General features: G+C 45.0%; 1 protein-coding gene across 22 annotated transcripts in view; it reads right to left on the bottom strand.

Annotated features, from left to right (window-relative positions):
- CACNA1D (calcium voltage-gated channel subunit alpha1 D) overlaps positions 1–23,734 on the bottom strand; it is a 293,921-nt gene that overhangs the window by 262,095 nt on the left and 8,092 nt on the right. For all 22 annotated transcript variants that reach the window (XM_077278290.1, XM_077278291.1, XM_077278292.1 and 19 more), the window contains exons 2-3: positions 4,150–4,471; positions 3,163–3,268 (exon numbers count right to left, since the gene is read on the bottom strand). In XM_077278290.1, coding sequence (XP_077134405.1) covers positions 3,163–3,268; positions 4,150–4,471 — 428 coding nt within the window. The remainder of the gene's footprint in view (positions 1–3,162; positions 3,269–4,149; positions 4,472–23,734) is intronic.

Below are 23,734 nucleotides of genomic sequence, written 5' to 3'. Positions count from 1 at the left end.
CTGATTCCCACTGAATCTTCAGCCCTTGGAAATCAGGACTAGTGCTGAAAAGGCCGACGAGCCAAGTGACCCCCTGAGCCGAACTGTGCCTTGTAGGAGTCCATTATAGGGGGATCGGAGGGAGCTGTGCCCCCATGATAAAGTTTCTTTGTATGCAGGAGGCTACACACACTCCATCATGGGAAGTCAATGACTTAAGCCCACCGCAGGAATCCACTTATACGGCGGACGACGAGTGCATTGCTTTACATAACAGGACCGAACAAGCCAACATTTCATTATGACAAGTAGACCGCACAGGAAAATGCTGAGCACGTGCATAAAAAAAAGAAGAAATAATCCCGCTGCCTGAAACAGGCAAATGTCACGTATCAAAAGCTAAGACGTGACCTGCACCTTCTGTAGTAGACTGACCCAGATGTGAGTTTTTTTGCAAAATTACAATACAAAAGGAGAACATGTACCGGAACAATCAGATTAAAGGGAGTCAGCCACCTCCAAACACAATATAAACTAAGCACAATGTTACACTGGGGAAAATAAGTATTTGATACGCTGCCAATTTTGCAAGTTTTCCCACCTACAAAGAATGGAGAGGTCTGTAATTTGTATCGTAGCTACACTTCACCTGTGACAGACAAAACCTGAGAATAAAAATCAGAAAATCACATTGTATAATTTTTTCATAATTAAATTGCATTTTATTGCATGAAATAAGTATTTGATCACCGACCAACCAGTAAGAATTCTGCCTCTCATAAACCTGTTAGTTTTTCTGTAAGAAGCCTCCCACTCTGCTTATTACCTGCATTAATTGCTCCTGTTTGAACTCGTTATCTGTATAAAAGACACCTGTCCACACACTCAATCACACTGCAACCTGTCCACCATGGCCAAGACCAAAGAGCTGTCTAAGAACACCATGGACAAAATTGTAGACCTGCACAGGGCTAGCATGGGTTACAAGACAATAGGCAAGCAGCTTGGTGAGAAGTTACTACTAGGAACACACTGCGCCATCATGGATTAAAATCCTGCAGGTCACGCAAGGTCCCCCTGCTCACGCCAGCACATGTCCAGGCCAGTTTGAAGATAGCCAATGGCCATCTGGATAATCCAGAAGAGGCATGTGGTCAGATGAGACCAAAATAGCACTTTTTGGTATCAACTCCACTCGCTATGTTTGGAGGAAGAAGAAGGATGAGTACAACCACAAGAACATCGTCCCAAACGTGAAGCATGGTGGAAGAAACATCATACCTTGGGGGTGCTTTTCTGCAAAGGGGACAGAACACTGCATCATATTGAAGGGAGGATGGATGGGGTCATGTATCGCAAGATTTTGGCCAACAACCTCCTTCCCTCAGTAAGAGCACTGAAGATGGGTCGTGGCTGGGTCTTCCTGCATGACAATGACCACAAACACACATCAAGGGCAACTAAGGAGTGACTCCATAATAAGGATTTCAAGGTCCTGGAGCGGCCTAGCCAGGCTCCATACCTGAACCCTATGGAAAACCTTTGGAGGGAGCTGAAACTCGATGTTGCCCAGCGACAGCCCAGAAACCTGAAAGATCTGAAGAAGATCTGTATGGAGGAGTGGGCCAAAATCCCTGCTGCAGTGTGTGCCAACCTGGTCAAGAACTACAGGAAACATCTGACCTCTGTAATTGCAAACAAAGGTTTCTGGACCAAATACCAAAAGTTCTGTTTTCTATTGTATCAAATACTTATATTTCATGCAATAAAATGCAAATTAATTATTTAAAATCATACAATGTGATTTTCTGATTTTCTGGTTTTTTTTTTATTCTTAGATTCTGTCTCTCAAAGTTAAAGTGTACCTACTATAAGAAGTAGAGACCTCTCCATTCTTTGTAGGTGGGAAAATTTCAAAAAAAAGGATCAAATACTTATTTTCTCCCCTGTATATAGGGGAGTTAGCCCCTCCCCAGACAAAACAAGCCTTTCCTGTATAAATCTGCCCCTTTCCGATATCCTTCGCTTCTGCCCCCTGAATCTGGATACCAAATGTTGCCAAATGCACCATAGGGAGCACGCGGTGTGATAAATGTGGTGACTCCTACCAAGACAGACTGGTCACTTTGCTCCTCCTTACACCGTTTCTTGGCATGTCATTATGAGTTTTGGGCATTTCACGCCTCCATTCAGTTGCATTAAAGCCTTCTCAAAACCTTCTATAAAAAAAAGTCTAAATTCCATAGTAGATTTGCTGCGAGATATTTTTTGGAGCAATTTGTGCCAGAACTTGGGCTCGTTTCTGGGCCCCCGATTCATTCAGGCTGTCATTTTGCACACCAGTCTGAAAGCTCGCTAGAAACTGTTGGTATTGATTTTGATGAATTAGAAGGTTAGGGTTAGGGTTAAATGCCAAAAGCTGCAAAAATGATGGCCAACCCTTACAACTTCTGCAGGTCTAGCTGTCCATCTATGTATGTATAGCACATTTCGAGTACAGGCCATGATATACGGACTGGCCGAGGGTCTCCTGTCGAATTCGGGACGGTCCGTGGATCTTGGTCCGTACTCAAACCGTTATATACAGAAGTCTGGATTCTGGTTAATTTGTATGGGGGAGTCCCAACATTTTCTATAGGCCATGAAAAAAAAAGGATCAGGCTGTTGGATTTCAGGGAAGATAAGCTGATGCCTGATCTTGCATGTGTGGGAGCAGGGTTCAGTATATGACCAGCTGAACATATTTGGAAATACCACTTTTTTTCACGATCAGCATTGATACTATTGAGTGCGTCAACATACGAAGCCCAGACGAGGAGCCACACGACAGCGATAATCTAATCATCGTACGCACAGCGCCCTCCATATACTGCTTACATCCGGCTCTTCGTCATACGGACCTTCGCTTGAGACATCGCAGAGCCTGACTGTTCATCAGCCCTCGTAACATCCTCCACAAATCTAATTCACAAGTGCCCATCCGCCCGGCTCGCTCATCAAACAAGCTGCACATGGACAGGAGGCGATTCGTGCCATTTTTGCCAGGAAATCTGCAATATTTTCAACCACCATCTAAATAAATAAAGAAATCCAGCTTCCTCCATGACGCAATCTTCCATTGACATTTAGTAATATACAAAATAGACGGAAAAAAAAAAGAAGAAAAACACCGGAAGCTCTTACCAGGTTGTGGTTGGTGGAGTTGGAATCGTCATCGGGAAATGGGATGTAAACAGCTAAGGCCACACAATTGGCAAAAATCGCCACTAGTATAAATATGTCAAATGGTCTGAAGAGAAAGGTTAAGGTTACAACACGGCTAAAGCAGGGGGTCCGGTTCGGAAAACTTATTTTCACATTCTAATAAGGTAAAGGGATAGAACAGTACTGACTAGAGTTGGTACCGATTGGTTTTCAAGACCCGGTTGGGCGTCCATGTCGTTGGATCGAAGCCCGGAGAACCACCTCCTCCTTTCTTCTGATTAGCCGGACTGGCTCGATGTGTTGCAGCAATAGTGACGTTGCGCCAGACCGGCTAATCAAAGGAAGAGCCGTGGATTTCGGGAGGTAGGAGGAGGTCTCAGCGCACCCATCCTGGCTGCTACATCAGGTCCTACGAATCGATTCGGACCAACTCTAATTCTATGATATTGATGACCTATCCATGTGATAGGTCACCAGTGTCCGACCCACACAGCGCACATCGTTTTGATCCTCAAATACAAGCAATTAAGCAAAATCAAAAATTTTCCCAAAAATGAACAACCCAATAATTTCCTTAAACGGGTTGTCTAACACTATTAGATCTAGCGCCAGCTCCACTGCAGTGGTGAAAGCTCCAGCACCACTGCAGCCTGTGATTGGCTGCAGCGGTCAGGTAACTAGAAGAGCGTGTCACTGGATAAACATGTGATGATGCGCTCTTCTACTCACCTGACCACTGCAGCACTGCTGGGACTTCCCAACTGGGCAGACACCACTTCCGGAGCTAGCGTGGACCTTCGGAGTATCCTGCGATGGATCCTTGGGGAAAGCTCGAAGGTGAAGATATCTCCATTTATTATTTTTAATCAATCCATGGCTAAGAAAAAGAATACATTTTACAGTCGGACAACCCTTTTAAAGGAAAAATGTCACCAAGAACCTTTACAACAAGCACATGAAGGATACTTCCATTCTACGATACTGATGCAGGCTCTCCGGATTGGGTTATTGAGAGACAAGCAGAAAAGGGCACGGGCTGGTCTGTTGTTGGTTGAGCTTCCACCTTGTTTCTTGCTCTTCGCATACTGCTGCCGTTTTTTCTGGGACAGGGATCCAACCGGCAGGGGCTCAGTGGTGCTCATATTCTGGGCAGCCTTGGCCTGTCGGGCAGCATCGATCGCAGCTTGCCAAGATAGGACGGTCTGCTTGGACGGCGCTGCGCTCTTGGACTGGAGACTTGACCCGTCGACAGCAAGTGGCGGTCGCTTGCTACTTGCATAGTTCGGCCCTGTGAACCAATAGGACATGTTAGGATTTTTCGATAGACAATTCTGGAGAAAAAAAATCAATCATCCGCGTGTTCATTATTCCAGTCACACAGGACGTATAGCACAGATTGGCTTTATTAAAGGGCGCCTTTACCCTGTACACAATAGAGATGGCCAGAAAATGCAATCAATTCCCGGTAACGTCAAGTCCGAGTGGCGGACAGCTTCTCCAAATGCTGTCAGAAATGGCTACTATATAAGCACTAAATAGAAGATTTTATCATTGAAATCAGTCCCCCAGAATAAAACACTAGATATAAAAATAAAACTACGTAAGAAGCATGGAGGGGGGATGGAATGGTAAAGGGGAATATTTTGGGTGCCACAAAGACCTTTTAAACAAGCACCACCAATAGTTGGCAATTACTTTATGTAATAATTGCACCAAAGTGGAATCCCAAAGACGACAGATCGTTAAAGGTGGAATCAAACAAAAGGAAATGGTATAAAAGGTAAGCATCAAGATAGTTATTTTTTTCCTTTTTAATGCCAACCCTTAAGGCCCAATTATATGGGCCGATAAATAAGTGTTTGTAAAAAGCCACTTCTCTGATAATCACCCCGACTGAACATACAGCTTTCGAATAAACAATATATTTGGAAGTTGGGTGTAATAATTTTTAAGCAGGCTTAAAAAATATCATTATTAGCAGCAAACAACAAGGCATGTCCTGTGGACAGCAGTGATATTCTATGTGCACAGAATGGTCATATTACTGATCATTCTGTGTGCTTAGAAATGTGACCGGCCATGTAATCAATCAGCATTTGTTTAAAGGGGTTCTCCAAGATTGTAATAAAATTGCCTGTCATGTAATTCACATGTCAACCCATCTTAGATATGTAAGAGAATAGGCTGTTGTAGGATGAAAAAAAAGCTCCAGAGATCTGTGTCTCAACTGACTGAAGAACTGTTTCGTAAGCACAAGTACCGGTGAGCTGCCGAAGAAAGGTTGATACCGGAGATGAAATGTTTTCGGCTGACTGACTACGCAAGGAGGACTGAGGCTGGAGAAAAAAATCCTTTGTGCACAGTCAGCTAATGAGAAGATTTATTTCAGTCCTATCACAACTCTTCTCTTCAGCTCACTGAGGTACATGTGCTTACGATACAGCTCCTCTGTCAGTTGAGACACAGGTCTCGGGAGCTGTGTTTCTTCATACTGACACGTGACTAGGACGGGCTACCATTTGAATTACAGTAAGTAACAGGGACCATTTTATTACAGTTTTGAACTCCTTAAACGGTTGAGATTGTAAACCCAGCTTTATAATGTCCAGATGTGGCAGATTTTTGGTGCAGATTCCAGGCTAAAAATGCTTAACATAGCAGTCCAAAAAACTGCACTAGGTCTACCATGCCAGGTATTTTTACCTAAAATTTCACCCTTTGCTGTCAAATTAGCTGTGCATCCACATGGGCAAATAACACAACAGAGAACTGATCTCAACCTTAGTCCCAACAAGACAATCTTATAGAACCAGAGAGTAACCCAACTTATCCATAGGTGGTAAAAGCTAGAGCTGGAAAATAGCTTTCAACCATGATTTTCCAGAAAAAAGCAATGACATCCTACCATAGTCTATAGGTCTGGGGAACTAGGGTACTACAGAATAAAGAGGTACACGTGGGATCAAAGGTTGGATCAAAGACTCTTCATTCTTCAAAGTTATAGAAGATGTGTCAGCATAAAACAATCCTATGAGAACCCCCAATGAAAACCAAAAACCCGCAACATTTATCAGATGATACGGAGATACATTCTCAATATTTCCTGAAAGATTCATATTTAATTCCTCAGAAAATCAAAGATCTGGGTCCGTGTCTCCTCCGATACACAAGTAGGTGCTTAGATCAGGAGACTACGTACAAGGCAGGCTGTGTGCCACAAGTCCTCCATAATGGATCAGTCCTCTCGTATAACCATTTATTCCCTACCTCTAGTCACTCACAAGATGTGAACATAAGATGGTAATATCAAATAGGATGTCATGTTGGACTCTGGAGTGGGACCTGAAGGCTTGATCTCCTCGAGAAGCGAGTTTTCTCACTGATACCATGTAATTGGCTCTGGATCTGGGGTTCCTTCTCTTATTGTGGAGACTTAGACAAGACAATGCTTCCTGGGAAAAATATATGCAGATTAGCTATGCTCTAGGTGAAAGAGAACGGTCTCTCTGGTGCCACCTATTGGGTAGTCGCCCCAAAAGTCATCATACAGCTATGTCTCTCTGCTCTGACTCTGTGCTCCAAATGAAAGCGGAGCCGATCTGCAGGGATCTGTCGGCTGGTGGGCACCCCAAGAGAAGCAGAGCCCCCCAGACCAACATCAAAGGCCAATTATGCAATAGCTAAACAGTTTCCTACTTCACAGAATCCCGAAACAGCCGTCTACAGATGGGACGTTGACTTATATGCAGGGCTGTGAAGTCAGAGTCATGGAGTCGAAGACCATTTTGGTGGAGCTGGAGTCACAGTGGAGACACAATGTTCTCGGCAGCACATATGCTGTTTACACAGGACTATGTGCTGTCGAGAATGATTATTTTCAAGGGTATGTGCACACGTAGGTTGGATCTCTGCGGATTTTTCCGCACCTGTTTTTGTAAATCCGCAGGTACACCGCACTGCGGATTACAATGGTTTTTGTTCGGATTCCATCTGTGGATTCCTATTATGGAGCCGGTGTAAACCGCTGCGGAATCCACACAAAGAATTGACATGCTGCGGAATAAACAACGCTACGTTCCCGCGCGTTTTTTTCCGCAGCATGTGCACTGCAGATTTTGTTTTCTATAGGTTTACATGGTACTGTAAACTCATGGAAAGCAGCTGCGAATCCGCAGCAAAATCCGCAGCGTGTGCACATAGCCTAAAGCCTGCTTAAATATCAGTTCACCCAACAAAGGAGCATTCTGTAAAAAGGGCCCATAGGGAGAGTCGCTCCCAGGCCCACTGCAAAAATTGAAGCAGGGCCCTAATACAACAATGGCATCCTCTTAAAAGATTATTCGTTAAAAAAAATCAAGTTGTCTCCTATCCAGTGGTTGGACCTCTAAAGATCAAAAAAAGTCATCCCCTAACCTAAACATTTTTGGGAAATAATCCTTTAGGTAACAGAGGAATCTTTGGGACTGCTCGTGCACCAGGGTTCACCATACACAACACTGCTCATTGGCAAGGGGACTATTCATTGTCTATGGTAATATTAATGGTCTATGGGACTATTCATTGTCTATGGGACTACTCATGGTCTACAGGACTATTCATTGCCTATAGGACGATTCATGGTCTACGTGACTATTCATGGTCTATGGGACTGATGGCGATAGCCAAGAACTGCACTCAGCTATCCACATCACTGTTAAAGACAACTGATACAGGAGTAGTCTGCACCCAACACATAACCTCATTCAAACAGAGATCTATCCCATGAGGGTGGGGGAGGGGGCTGAGTTATGGTGGGGCCAAAAATACATACACCTAAGTAAGAAAAAAAATGTGTCCCTTTTAATAGTGATAAATCTCCTGTGATTCTGATTCATATACAAATTAGATTCTTGAGCAATTAGGATGACGTTGCACTGCGCATATCGTGGCGATTTGACAGCATTTTTTTTTTACCTCCTCTCAGTTGAGTTATTATGACCATAGACAACATTAAAGTTGAATGCACAGGCAAAAAAAAAACTATAAATGAAAAAAAAAAAACATGCTATATTTGTAATGCAACCAAATTACAAAAATTATTATTAGCTCTAACTACATGCATATAGAGAAGAATTGCCCCCAAAGGTGGTGGACCCTTTCAGATGCAACATCTCTGAACATGGTTCATCAGTGGAGCGCTGCTGCGGTCGCAGTGAAATAACACTACTAATGCTATTATATTAGGGGAACGGTTATATTTGATATTCTGTAAGATATCGTTTCGGAAGGCTACAAGGAGAGGGCGTCACTTAATTTCATCACGAACATCACAAGTTGTTTTCTTCTACTTTTCTTCTGACACCTCCGATAGGCCTCCAACCGCAGTCTGAGCCTCACTCTCTAGCAAGTTCACGCTCGGGTGCTTTTCTCCACTTTTCTTCTTCCAATAAATGAAACACGTTTAGTGTTAGAAATGTCGCTTTCCGTGAAATGTCCAAACGTTTCCCCGCGTGGAGTCTTTTCTGCATTTACTCCTAGATGACAGTCGTCAGCGCGACCTCCAGCGCGACCTCTGCCCGCTTGGGATCATTCAGTCTTTTTGATATCTCAGACAAAAATAATTATATTCCAAGATGGCTTGCGTTTTATCAGAAGCTGTCAAGGGTTTTAAGAGATTAACGCAACTTTTTTTTTGCATTGATCGCACATTTAGTCTTAAAAATCAAAACTCAGCGGGGTATATGCTTCATAGCGGCTCGGATTGCTTGGTACTAGAGATAAGCGAATCCTCACAGGATCCTCATTTTTCCTGTTCTGCACAGAAGACTTTTCAGCAGTCTCATTATCATTACAGACATGATAGGTAACACTTCTATGTTTAGTAGGTTCGTCATACATGCATCATGCTGCAATGAGGATATTGCTCTGGACCTACAAATCAGAAAAGGAGCTAGGGATGTTGGCAGTCAGGAGGAGGCTTGCAGGATGCTTGGCCGGTGGCCACGGACTACCAACATGGCTGATCCACCAGAGCCCTGTAACTCTTTTTACTCAACTTTTATAAATAATAATTACCACTGTTTTTTAAAAGGTCTATATTGGACACTTATTTTCTAGTCTAATCTAACATTAGGCTCAAACTTCCTGTTCTTTACAGGAAACCACATGCCAGCACGCTACACCGGTCAGCAGCAAGTCTGTGGACCCAACCGTGTGTAATAACACATCCCTGTACAAGGAGTTGTCCACTACTACGACAGCCACTTCTCGATCTGAATGTTTGGCACCGATAAAATAAAATCACTACTACTCACCTCCCGTGTGCAGTGACACTGACAGTGTCACTGAGGAAAGCCTAGATGGCTCAAAAAGGGGATCCGGGACCGAGGGACGGAAGTGTAAGGAGCAGGGCACATGGTGCGCACAGGAGCAGACACTAAGGCACGTGGTGCGCACAGGAGCAGACACTAAGGCACGTGGTGCACACAGGAGCAGACACTAAGGCACGCAGTAAGCACAGGAGCAGACACTAAGGCACGTGGTGCGCACAGGAGCAGACACTAAGGCACGCAGTAAGCACAGGACCTGAGACAAGACAGTCACGTGACCGCAGAGGGGCGGATCTACCGCGCAAGAGGACCGGGAGATGGCTGAGAACGTGGAGCACAGGACAGAAAACAACGACGTAGTCAGTGGGGAGCCGAGGATCAAAGCCAGATGAGAGCAAGGTACCAGGGACAAAACCAAAGAATAAACAGAGACAAGCCAAGAGGTCAGAGAACCAGGAAGGACAGAACAGTACCAAGCAGAGGCAGGAGTCAGGGGACAGAACCGGGTCATACACAGCAAAGCATACACACACTGAGGCACAGCGACTACAGAGAGTAAACTGGGTCAGCAACTACAAGCCGAATACACGGACGTATCACCGACACCTGACCCAGGAACCAGCAGCATTAAACCAGAGAGAGGCAATCCTAGTTATGACTGCCCTGGCCAGGACGGAGGCTGGATAATCCCATCCAGAGTCATGACACCGTGCCACTGTTGGCACTCACGTTCCCAGGGCTCTCATGAGGCTGTTATGACCCGTCAGCCCTGTGCCCAATCAGCACTGGCTTTACTGTCCCCCCCTTAAGAAGTATTGAACACTAACATGAAGCCAGGGCTGTGGCTATACTCTGATTTCCTCTTGATGTTCGATTTGCCTAAAGGTGGGGACAGTGACGTCAGTGCTGTTTGAGCGCCGGGCTCACGTGACATAACAACCTCATGTAAGCCCCGAAAATGCGAGCGCCGACACCGCTGGAACGGCGCTGGGACTGGAGGGGAGTAGAGGTGATTTCATTTTATCAGCGCCAAACATTCAAATAGAGAAGGGGTTGTCGTAGTAGTAGACAACCACTTTAACCCTGTACAGGGATCTGGAATTACACACGGTTGGGTTCACAGAGTGGCTGCTGATCGGTGTAGCGTTCTGGCAGGGGATGGTCAAGAGGCCACATCAATAGCCAGGGAACGTAGCAGAATCGTCATCCAGTAGGACAGACTAAACCCAAACTATGGTCAGAAATGGGAAACAAACAAGCTGAAAAGACTAATAGAGGTCATTGTATTCGAATCTGTAAGGATAATGAGACTGCTGAAAAGTTTTCTGTATAGAACAGGAAATATCAGTCTAATATGAGGCTTTGGGGGTCATTGGTAATATGCAAGATTTTTTTTTTTTTTAACAAAGATAGTGATATTGAAAATAGAAAAAAATACATAAAAACATGATTAAGGTATGGGTAATTTTCCAACAACAAATTGCTTTTAAATTATTCTGCACCCTGCCTAATAGATGCTGATCCCGAATCCTGTGTTCTTGTATTATTTGAACATTTTTTTTCTAGAACTGCAAATTATATAATTATTATATTTTATAATTGGTCGGGGCTCATTTTGCATCAATTACTGCATCAATGCGGCGTGGCATGGAGGCGATCAGCCTGTGGCACTGCTGAGGTGTTATGGAAGCCCAGGTTGCTTTGATAGGAGCCTTCAGCTTGTCTTCATTGTTGGGTCTGGTGTCTCTCATCTTCCTACTGACAATACCCCATAGATTCTCTATGGGGTTAAGGTCAGGCGACTTTACTGCCAATCAAGCCCAGTGATACTGTTGTTTGTAAACCAGGTATTGGTACTTTTGGCAGTGTGGACAGGTGCCAAGTCCTGCTGGAGAATGAAATTTCCATCTCCAAAAAGCTTGTCGGCAGTGGGAAGCATGGAGTGCTCTAAAATTTCCTGGTAGACGGCTGCGCTGACTTTGGTCTTGATAAAACACAGTGGACCTACACCAGCAGATGACATGGCTCCCCAAACCATCACGGATTGCGGAAACTTCACACTAGACCTCCAGCAGCTTGGATTGCGGCCTCTCCACTCTTCCTCCAGACTCTGGGACCTTGATTTCCAAATTAAATGCAAAATTTACTTTCATCTGAAAACAACACCTTAGACCACTGACAACAGTCCAGTTCTTTTTCTCCTTGGCCCAGGAAAGACGCTTCTGGCGTTGTCTATTGGTCATGAGTGGCTGACACAAGGAATGTGACACTTGTAGCCCATGTCCTGGATACGTCTGTGTGTGGTGGCTCTTGAAGCAATGACTCCAGCAGCAGTCCACTCCTTGTGAATCTAGCCCAAATTTTTGAATGTCCTTTTCTTAACAATCCTCTTAAGGCTGCGGTTATCCCGGTTGCTTGTGCACCTTTTTCTACCACACTTTTTCCTTAAACTCAACTTTCCATTAATATGTTTGGATACAGCACTCTGTGAACAGCCGGCTTCTTTAGCAATGACCTTTTGTGGCTTACCCTCCTTGTGGAGTGTGTCAGTGACTGCCTTCTGGACATCTGTCAAGTCAGCAGTCTTCCCCATGATTGTGGAGCTACTGAAACAGACTAAGGGACCTTTTTAAACACTTAGGAGCCTTTGCATATTTTTATTTGTTAATTATTCTAATTTACTGAGATAATGACATTTGGGTTTTCACTGGCTGTAAACCATAATCATCAACATTAACAGAAATAAACAAGTGAAATAGATCACTCTGTGTGTAATGATTCTATAGAATATATGACATTCACTTTTTGTATTGAAGAACTGAAATAAATTAACTTTTTGATGATATTCTAATTTTGTGAGAAGCTCCTGTACGTTAAAATTACAGGGTTTACAGTGTCAAATGGTCCAGTATAACACAACAAGAAACTTTATACTAGCTCTTAAATTGTACTAAACAAAAAGCAAATGACCGATCCAAATATATGCAGCAAAAAAGCTGCACAAAATGCGGAATGGCAGAATAAGGACGAACGAGACATCAGTCTGAGGCTCAACTAGTTAAGAACATTAAAAGGCCGCACGATGTGGAACATATGTATAACAGGACGCTTCCTGGGCAGAGTGAGGCCACGTATTGATCCATGACATTTATAAAAATTAACCCTTCTCCTGGGGCGAGCGGACCTCCCACTAGGGAGAGCATTGAAAAGTATTATCAGGGCGTACAAATGACCACCATTAAGAGTAAGGAGCCCTCCCGGGAGGCACCGTCGCTGTATAGTTACTGAGGGCACGAGGCACGCCGGTGTGGCCATTAATCACATGGGAAGTACAGCAAACGAGCGGAGGGAAGGATAAACAGAGCGTACATGGATTACTGCAGAGCCTTAATATTCACACCTCACTGTATGTAGCAGAGCAGGGTACAAGCACAACACTACAATGGATGGATAGATAGATAGTAGATAGATAATATAGATAATATACATAGATAACAGACAGATAATAGATAGATATGATAGATAATAGATATATAGATAGATAAAGATAGATAGATAGATAGATAGATAGATAGATAGATAGATAGATAGATAGTGTGAGGCAGTGACCGGTGTCATATGTGAGGGTCACTGTGCGTCCCCCCCTCCAGGATGTGCACAGAGGCAAATTAAGGCCGTGGGAGTGCATTGCAGTCACAGGAATAGCTGTAATTGCAGTGCAAAATAAAAGTACCGTAAGTGTTGGTCTTGGGCAACCTATTTGTCCAGGGCAGGTTTAAGAAAACCTGCTCAGGGCGTTTATTTTTTAAACGGACTACAGGATGGTAGTGGGGCATTCCGCTTCCTTCCCACCTGGGTTTTCCATGTGGCCTACGGCCTCAGGTTCCTTGTAATAACCCCTGCATTAGATGGTTGGGTGTGTCAGTTTGGTATTGGTGGTTGGACTGGTTGAGAGGTATACAGCCACACAGGACTTTGTAAGGGACACTGCTCTACTTCGGCTGTCATGTCGGGCCTCGCCAGCAAAGGAGCCTGGGAAAAGTCCACAAACCTCTGTTGGAGCTAACCAGGACCGAGCCAGTAATAAGGGGGTAACCCGAAGTGGGGGTGACAAAAGTCCTGTTTCTCCTAGAGCGGCCCCAAGGTATAGTCGTGCCGCAGCTCTTAAGTGTTGGCAGTGTCAAGGGCCTGGACATGTGGCTGCCAACTGCCCCCTGGCATCTGAACCCATGGACTGAGGGTATACTCGCCATATCTCTATGTATGCCCAGCCAGACTGTACCGCCACAACAGGCACTGCCAGCAGCGAACCCCAATTGTGCCAGGTGCTCATCAACTGGTACCAAACGGAGGCGCTCTAGGACTTGGGGAGAGTAGTGACTTTGGTTCATGGGTCCCTTGTTGCTGGGGACAACCCCAAAGGACAGAAAATGGAAGTGATGGGCATACATGGGGAACTCCGGGAGTACCCAACTGCGATGGTTACTTTTTCCACACTGTGTGGAGACATCAAACATGTGGTGGCCTTCCATATGGGACTGTGTAGGGAAGAGATTTGCTCATGTTCTGGACCCTGTTGGAGACCAGGGTTAACCTTCCCAAGGCAAATGTTGTTCAGGGCGCAGAACCCGAAGATCTCAAGTCAGGGATACCTGCCATAGGGGTCGCCAACCTAGGGACAGAGTGTAACCTCAATAGATTCCCCTACAGTTGATGGCAGGAGAGGTCGTGGAGATCCCACCAATCCCCGAGATGGAAATAGTCCCTGTAAGTTTGGGACAGTCAAGCTCCAGGGTCCCATGCAGAGACGCAAGTATAAAAAGCCTGGAGGAACCGGGAATGTGTGGTCAGGAGGTGACTCCGGTTGTACCCACGGGAAACCCCCTGGCACCAGCCAAGGACATAGCCGGTGGTTAGGTTAAAATAAATAGAGCTCTCGATAATCAGCAGCGACGAGAGGCTCGGGTTCGGGTGCGACAGAATACGGAGGTATTTGCGAATCTGCCGGGGTGGGCCTCGGTGATTCAGTGTGACATAGTGGCCGAGCCCCGGGTAAGGGTATGGAGTCAGGAAAGTGGGTGTCTCTTCTGCAACAGAGAACGGGGAGGTAGTTGGTCACGTAACACAGTGTGGATGAGAAAAGCAAAGGGAAGGAATGCTCGAGTAACCCAATGGTTCCAGTCCCTACAAAACTTTGGTTTCTCAGTGGAACATCGAGCGGGGAAGTCACAGGGACATGCAGATGCCCTGTCATGGACCCCCTGTGTTGTGGCAAGTGTTCAACCCCACAAGTTTGAACAGAGGAGGAGGGTATATGAGGCAGTGAACTGTGCTATATGTGAGGGTCACTGTGTGTCCCCCCACAGGATGCGCACAGAAACGAATTGAGGCCGTGGAAGTGCATTGCAGTCACAGGCATAGCTGTGATTGCGTAAGTGTTGGTCTTGGGCAAGCTATTTGTCCAAGGCAGATTTAAGAAAACCTGCTCTGGGCTTTTATTTTTTAAACGGACTACAGGATGGTAGTGGGGCATTCCGTTTCCTTCCCATCTGTGTTTTCCATGTGGCCTACGGCCACAGATTAATTATAGAAACCCCCAAAGCAGAGGGTTGGGGGTGTGTCAGTTTGGTCTTGCTAGCGTGCAGAGAAAAGGCTCTGCAGTGCTCAACCTGGGTGAGGCAGTACAGGCTAGCGAAGCCGAAAGGCTTGGCACCCACAGCGTACACGGCGGTGCAGTCGCCCATGGGAAGTGGTCTCGGAGATGGACTGCTTTGTTTCCTGGCTGCAATCCGAAGGATACCGTGTGCTGTGTATTTATGCGAGTTGGACATTAAAACATGTTTTGCTTTGAACTTTGCAGGGTCACTGCCTCATCACTGCATAGCGTGGATACCGCTGCACTACAATAGATAATAGACAGTTAATAGATAGATACAAAGGCTTCTCACAAAATTAGAACATCATCAAAAAGTTAATTTATTTCAGTTTTTCAATACAAAAAGTGAAACTCATTATGTAGAGATATTATAAAGAGTGAGCTATTTCAAGTTTTTATTTCTGTTAATGTTGATGATTATGGCTTACAGCAAATGAAAACCCAAAAGTCATTATCTCAGTAAATTAGAATACTTGATAACAACAGCTTGAAAAATTATTTTAAGATCCGAAATGTTGGTCTACTGAAATGTATGTTCAGTAAATGCACTCAATATTTAGTCGGCGCTCTTTTTGCATCACTTACTGCATCAATGCGGCGTAGCATGGAGGCAATCAGCTTGTGGCACTGTGCAGGACTCTGAACATTTTTTATTACCTTTTTGTGCATTACTGCCCTTTTCCAAGATGGCGTCTTTGGTCTCATGTGCACTGTGTCTTCCTGCTATAAAACTCCACCCCAGCCTTCAGTCTGTGCTAGAGTATTCTGCCTTGCATCCAGCTCCTGACCTCTGGTGGCTCCCTGGCTATATACCTGCTCCTGTGAACCTGTGGGGTTATCCTGCTACTCTGCTCTGAGTTCCTGCTGCATACACCAGTTCCAGTAATCCTCCTTCATCTGCTGCTCGTGTTTGCTTCCATCTGCATTTGCTGGACATGTAAGCTGTTTCTGCTCTGCAAGAACCTGAGACTATTACCCAGACCTCCCTGGTTGAGCTAAGATATTATTTGAACTGCCTTATAAGCATATCTATCTGTGTTTTGGACTAAGCAAGGACTTATTCGTGTCAAGTATCCTCAAGAATAATTGTGCTTCATAGACTTTCTGCGTGATTGCATTTTCCTCTGAAGTTTCCTATAGACTGTTGAGCTGCATTTGATATTTGCACCAAGTGTTGTGGACTTGAGTTTCTTTCTGCACCTGTTTGAATCACCGTGTGATAATATAGACTTGTAGTTGTCTTGTTCCACGCAAAGAGTCTCCTGAGTTATCCCCTATAATTATTACACACTGCTGAGGTGTTATGGAAGCCCAGGTTGCTTTGATAGCAGCCTTCAGCTCGTCTGCATTGTTGGGTCTGGTGTCTCATCTTCCTCTTGACAATACCCCATAGATTCTGTATGGGATTAAGGTCAGGCGAGTTTGCTGCCAATCTGTTGTTTGTAAACCAGGTATTGGTACTTTTGGCAGTGTGGACAGGTGCAAAGTCCTGCTGGAGAATGACATTTCCATCTCCAAAAAGCTTGTCAGCAGAGAGAAGCATGAAGTGCTCTAAAATTTAATGTAGATGGCTGCGCTGACTTTGGTCTTGATGAAACACAGTGAACCTACACCAGCAGATGACATGGCTCCCCAAACCATCACTGATTGTGGAAACTTCACACTAGACCTCCAGCAGCTTGGATTGTGGCCTCTCCACTCGTCCTCCAGACTCTGGGACCTTGATTTCCAAATGAAATGCAAAATTTACTTACATCTGAAAACAACACCTTAGACCACTGAGCAACAGTCCAGTTCTTATTCTCTCCTTGGCCCAGGTAAGACGCTTCTGGCGTTGTCTATTGGTCATGAGGGGCTTGACGCAAGGAATGTGACACTTGTAGCCCGTGTCCTGGATATGTCTGTGTGTGGTGGCTCTTGAAGCAATGATTCCAGCAGCAGTCCACCCCTTGTGAATCTCCACCAAATTTTTGAATGTCTTATTCTTAACAATCCTTTCAAGGCTGCGGTTATCCCGGTTGCTTGTGCACCTTTTCTACCACACTTTTTCCTTCCACTCAACTTTCCATTAATATGCTTGGATACAGCACTCTGTGAACAGCCGCCTTCTTTAGCATTGACCTTTTGTAGCTTAACCTCCTTGTGGAGTGTGTCAATGACTGCCTTCTGGACATCTGTCAAGTCAGCAGTCTTCCCCATGATTGTGGAGCCTACTAAAACAGACTAAGGGACCTTTTTAAACTCTTAGGAAGCCTTTGCAGGTGTTTTTTGTTAATTATTCTAATTTACTGAGATAATGACATTTGGGTTTTCACTGGATGTAAGCCATAATCCTCAACATTAACAGAAATAAACACATGAAATAGATCACTCTGTTTGTAATGACTCTATATAATATATGAGTTTCACTTTTTGTATTGAAGAATTGAAATAAATTAACTTTTTGATGATATTCTAATTTTGTGAGAAGCACCTGTACATAGAACACCCACGGACTAAGTACATGCATATCACTTTAAAGAGTCCCTGTCACTTGTCATTAATATGTCATTTTTCTACCTGGTGTAAATGCCGCTGTTCTCCTCAATCCGGTGTGAGGCAGTGACTCGTGTCACAGGTAGGGGTCCCTGTGTGTTCTCCCCAGGTTGTGCATGGAGACGGATAAAGTCCATAGGTGTGAATGGCAGTCACGGATTTCCAGTCCGGGTTTTCCATGTGGCTGAAGGCCACAGGTTTGTTTGTTAAAATCCCTGTAGTAAGGGGTATGGATGTGTCAGGTGTATGGTGCAACGTCAGTGTCAGTCTGGTGTGTGCTCTTGTGCAGAGCAGAGACCTGCAGAGCGCTGACTGTGTGTGTGAAGCAGCACAGGCCAGCGGAGTCAGCAGCTATGACAGCTGAATAGCCTGGCACCCGCAGCGTATACAGAGATGCAAATCGTCCATGGTAACTGGTTTTAGATGTGGACAGTCCGGAGGTGAACCGGAGGTGGATGCCCTCTGCCCGAAAGAGTCGGATGTGGACAGTCCTGTGCCCGGAGGTGGATGTCCTGTACCTGAAAGAGGACTGGCATGTGTAACGATTGCAAACAGGTGTATATGGTGCACGGCTGCTATCCGGAGGATATCCTGGGCTGTGTACGGCTGTGTGAGTAAAGAGTCTGATACAGCGATGCAGGACACCCACAGGAACTAGTCAGAGGAGGACTGGCGTGTGTAGTGTCTGCAACATGTGAAGCTGTGTTTGGAGACTGTAATATGGCGTGCGGTCGCCCCACGGAAACTGGACAAGGAGAGGACCGGCGTGTTTAGGGACTGCAATCAAAAAACCGTATGATGTGTAGTGCTATGAAACGGGCACTGAGACGAGATGCAACTGTGTGTATTGAACTTTGATGATGTGTACTATAAAATGCTATACATCTTTATGTGTGAAGTAACACATTAAAGAGACTTTTGTGTTTGAACTTTGTGGGTCACTGCCTCTTCACTGCGTACGGTGCTACCGCGGCATTACACCGGCAATCTTTTTCCTTTGCTCCTGTGACGCTCCGTTACTGAGAAATGGCACAATCTTCTCTGCACATACATCTAGTACCTTTAGCCACCTGGGCGTGATACTCAACCATTTTTCTCTGGGTGACGTCTTGCAAAATTCGGCCATTTTGGCTAAAGACACTAGATTTTTCATGCAGGAATAAGGCTCGGGAATGGAGAGGCGCAGGATCAAAAGAAAAAAAACACCAGAATCAGAAGAGCAGCGGCATTTAGTCCAGGCAAAAAATGTATGTCATGTGAGAGGTCCTCTGTAATCGCTTCAATTACTTATATGAGAGACACCCATAACACCCGGCAGTCTGATGTGTCTATTTGCTTTTACCCATGTTGACAACATGAGGGGAACTACCTTGATAGCAGGCAGAGCAGTTAACAATTGGCTAACGAATTCTTCTGCTTTGCCCTGATGAGGGGTAAACATACTGAAACATGTCTGCATGTCCTATTTCATGTGGCAAGGCCCTATGAAGGGTTGATATTGACTATTAGGATTGTTACTTCCAATATATGTCACTAAAGGCCCTGTCATCTCTGAAGTGGCCAGTTGATAACAATAATACTGTAACCTCATTTTATGTTATGCATTATCCCTGCAGTGTGACATCACTGTGTGCTTTATCCAAGTACTCTGACATCACTGTGTGCATTATCCCTGCAGTGTGACATCACTGTGTGCATTATCCCTGCACTGTGACATCACTATGTGCATTATCCATGTATTGCGGTATCCCTGCACTGTCAGATCCCTGTGCATTTCATTCCCTGGGAAACCAAAATAATAAAAATCTTGAAATTTTCTGAAGCTGTCGCTGAAGGTGATCATGGTGCAGTTGGGCCCCATTGACAGTTTCGCCTCATGGTTACATGTGACGCCCCTGTGTGTACATTGGGAAATTATATTTAAAAATTTGATATGACATCTATTACTTGAAGCCCTACCTTACCTCACTGGTACAATTCAGGTATGTAATAACAGCCCCCCGCTCCGTGGTACCAGCTCCTCTCCTGGCTCCTTGCATTCTGCTGATACCATCGAGGACAACAAGCCCTGGCAATTTAATTTCCTAGCACTTGTTCTCCTCTAGGTCAATGAATCAACCTGGGTAATAGGTTTATATCAGGGGAGAGACACAAATGCAATTGACTTGAATCTGAGCTTTTACTTTAGCTTTCAATGCAACAGGTCTCTGATAGAGTGCAGACGTGACAGATCTATCTGCCGAGACTCCTCGAAAGTCTTAGGAGATCTTACAACACAATTAAAACTGCAATCCAGGCTGAAATTAATAGGGGCAACGATACAAATAGTGTTAGACTGGGAATGGACACTAGGGGTATAGTCGCTCCTGCTCTCCACCCCATCACTTCTCTTCTAAAGAGAATGGTCACCCCTCGTAACATGTAGGGCTGTGGAGTCGGAGTCAGAGTCGTGGAGTCGGAGTCAGAGTCGTGGAGTCGTGGCCAATTTTGGTGGAGTCGGCGTCATGGAAATTGAGGAGTCGGAGGTTTCGCTTACTGACTCAACAGCTCTGGCGGGGCTGTGTAGTCAGAGTCGTGGAGTCAGAGACCATTTTGATGGAGTCGGAGCCCATTTTGTTGTAGTCAGAGACGGTGTCATGGAAATTGAGGAGTCGGAGTCGTCGGTTTGGCTTACCGACTCCACAGCCCTGGTTACATGTCTGCATTAGTAAATCCTTAATTACCCCATACAACATGTCTTCCTAGAACTCATCATTGCGTTGACCCTCTGTTATGACAACTGGATGTTACCATTATCTTGTCAAAGTGGTGTGTCCATAAAAGGTCCAACACAGTCAGCGCTGATTGGACAGTGTCAGGGCAGGTGCAGACGAGCGCCTATTTCTACATCCAAGAGAATCGGGTCAGTTGTGCAAATCAAATTCTAATCAGTGTGAACCAATTTTCTCAAATGTGAGGATGGAGAAAAAAAAAAAGTCTCCATCGTCTCCATTGTGTCAGTGCAGAGAAATGGGAGCACTCAGATGTCATCAGAGTAGTCCGATGTTTTCCATGGACTCTGACATGCATGGCCGAATGTAATCAGATCAAACTGAGGAATGTTTCAACTTTCCTTGGACCAACTTGGTCCAAGGAAAAAAAATCTGACATGTGCACAGCCCCATGGAATAACACTGTTACTATTGGATGTTTTGTCTGATCGCACTCAGCCTGAAAATATGGCCATGTGCATGAGCCCCTATTCTTTGTAAGGACACAGAATCCAACCGGTAGCACCCAATTGTTAATTTATTCTGGCAATTCTAGGAGGAATAATAGAGGAACAGCCCACTGCAACATTTTAGAAGATTCTCAAAAGTTTCTATCAATGGGGTCCTCCACTATTGTTTTGTTTGTTTCCTCATTAAAAAAAAAAAACAAGAAACAACACGTGCCACTGGAATCGGCCCGTTCACTCTACGGCCTTATTCACATGTTCAGAATTTTACATCAGTATTTGTAAGCCAAAACCAGGAGTGGAAAAATCAGAGGAAACGTATAATGGAAACACGTCAGACATACTGATAGGAAATTTTAGACTGAGCCCCATTGAGGACAATATCTGTACAGCGTGACGGAACATGCTGGTGCCATATAAGCATCTCAAATTTTCTTTCAACACTAGAAATTGTGCCAATATGATAGATCTGATAACTACGAAATTTTGAGAGCACCTCCAATTTTGCAATCTTGGAGTAACCGTGAACTAATTGACTTGCTTCGTCGTCAATTGTTACGGTCAGTTTATCCGTCAACTGAGCGCAACAGAACTGTGCCGATAATAGAACTTTCCTGATGGAGGAGCACGGACTGCATAAACACGTAATTATTCTGTCAATGTCTCCCCTAAAAAGCTTTCAGAGCGATTCCCACTCTACAATTTCACGAAAGAGACGTGAACTACTTAGCAGGACGCAAGTGACGGCGGCGCAGGAATTCTTTATAATTTTATCCTTAAACTTAAAGATTTGTGGTCGAAGGCGACGTCCGCTTGATCCTACGATGATGGGGCCGGACCAAAACAAACCATTATTGTGCAAAAAAAATCAATACGGCGCATATATGTGGAAGAGCGAGATCTGCGTCCTGTGCACGGTGAGGCACAGAAGGACAAAGGATTACAGAGAGAATGGTCATTAATCTCTTAAAGGTACCACGCTGCTGGGGAGACCGGACGTGGATAATGCAGCGCTGATTGCCTATTGTGGGGTTAGCGGAGCTGCTATACCGGGGATAGGCAACCGAAGGGTGGTGCGGAAATCATATGGGAGATTCTGAATAGCTACTGCAAGAAAAATGGAGAAATGGGGCAAGAAGAGTCACATTAATCGTACTCGCCCTATTATCAGGGCCGGAAAACTTTTTTTGGTCATTCATCAGCCCGTGTAAAAGAGTCATACAAGGAACGTGTCAGCACAAACCGACTGTTCAAACCAAGCCCGATACTGGGCCAGTCTCAGACTGAAGAACACTGGGCCCACCAGAGGATCTGATTTTGAGGGCCCACCTTTCTCCCCCACTAAAGAGCCCCATAGCAGCTGCAAGGTTTGCACTATGAACTCTCCTGAAGAAGAAGCCAGGGCCCACCAGAGGATTCTCCGGTTCTCTGGTGGTCCAGTCCAACCCTGTGTACAACTTCCCGCCTACTTGTTTTCCATTGATCTCCGTCGTCCTCTTCCTTGATTGACGGCTCTGACTTTACAGGAGTCAGAGAAGAGAGAAGCTGCACTGATCTCCTCGACCAGGCCAAGGATGCGCCGAGCAACTGTGCTTGCTCTGAACAGTCGATTTGTGCTGACAGATTCCTTTAAGGCATTGCTCAGGTAAGTTTATATGGGAGACCTGGTATGGTGGTTCTTACCCCTTCATGTCAGATATTTTTTTGCAATCAATTTTTCTGCAAAATTGCGTGCCAATTAGCAATCAGTTTAGATACCGTGGTCTGGTCAGCATCATGGCCGGTTGTGTCGGCAACCGCTACGAGACTGTACCCCTACATACATCGCTCAGTGTGACAGACCCTATTAGATATTTAAGCACCCACTTTCTGCCAATGTAGATGCTGATACCGTAAAATCTTCACGCCCTTCAATAAGTATAAAGATGAATTATAACGGGACGCAGCCGCGCTGTCCAACCACCTTCCCCCTCCTTGTCGGAAAGCCGCCACTTACAGACGAAGTGAATGGGTAAAAATCATTTATCCAAAGTGAACAAAATCTGGTCACTTTTGAAGGTGGATTTTTTAGGACTTGACCCAACTGATTGCTGCCTGCCTTGGCCCCTATCTGTCTACTTCTGCCATCCTGACGTGGCTTGGCATGTCCACACTCCTGCCTATCGGTTATGGCATCACGCTTTGGAGATACTATCTGATACAATCAGTGGTTGGTGGTAGAGAGTATTCTGGGGGTTCCATGTTTCGTGCAAAAATGGCAATTTCACTGCATTGTGTGACTATATCCTAGAAGTGTTCTCCAGACCACAAGCTCAGATGGATGGAAAGTTGTGGTTTGATCACTGGTACATAGTGGTCATCGATTGTTCAGCCAACAGCCCAACTCCCCCATACACAGGACACTCGGCTCGGGTGAAGGCTCCTATGTTCTCTAGAGCTGCCATCTGACTCTTTTGGCTGCGGCTTATTACCCGATGAATAAAAGGATCGGCTGCTCAAATTTAGCAGTCCGGGACCTTCTCTCCCCCCAAAATAATCTGTAGAGGGAAAGTCAGGAGGTCTCCATATACATTAGATCAGTGCTCCCCAACTCCAGTCCTCAAGAGCCACCAACAGATCTTGTTTTCTGGATTTCCTCAGTATTGCGCTGATGATGGAATTATCACTTGGTCAATACTAAGGACATCCTGAAAACACAATCTGTTGGTGGCTCTGGAGGACTGGAATTGGGGGAACATACATTAGATGGTCGGACAATCCTGCAAATATCGTTGGGTTCCTGCAACTTTAGTCTAATGTATCTGGAAGCCTTTGGGATATTAGATGGTCTACATC

Source organism: Ranitomeya variabilis, chromosome 8 (genome assembly GCF_051348905.1).
Source record: "Ranitomeya variabilis isolate aRanVar5 chromosome 8, aRanVar5.hap1, whole genome shotgun sequence".
Taxonomy (NCBI): domain Eukaryota; kingdom Metazoa; phylum Chordata; class Amphibia; order Anura; family Dendrobatidae; genus Ranitomeya; species Ranitomeya variabilis.
The sequence above is the reverse complement of the archived record's forward strand: the minus strand, read 5'-3'. Positions and strand labels throughout refer to the sequence as shown.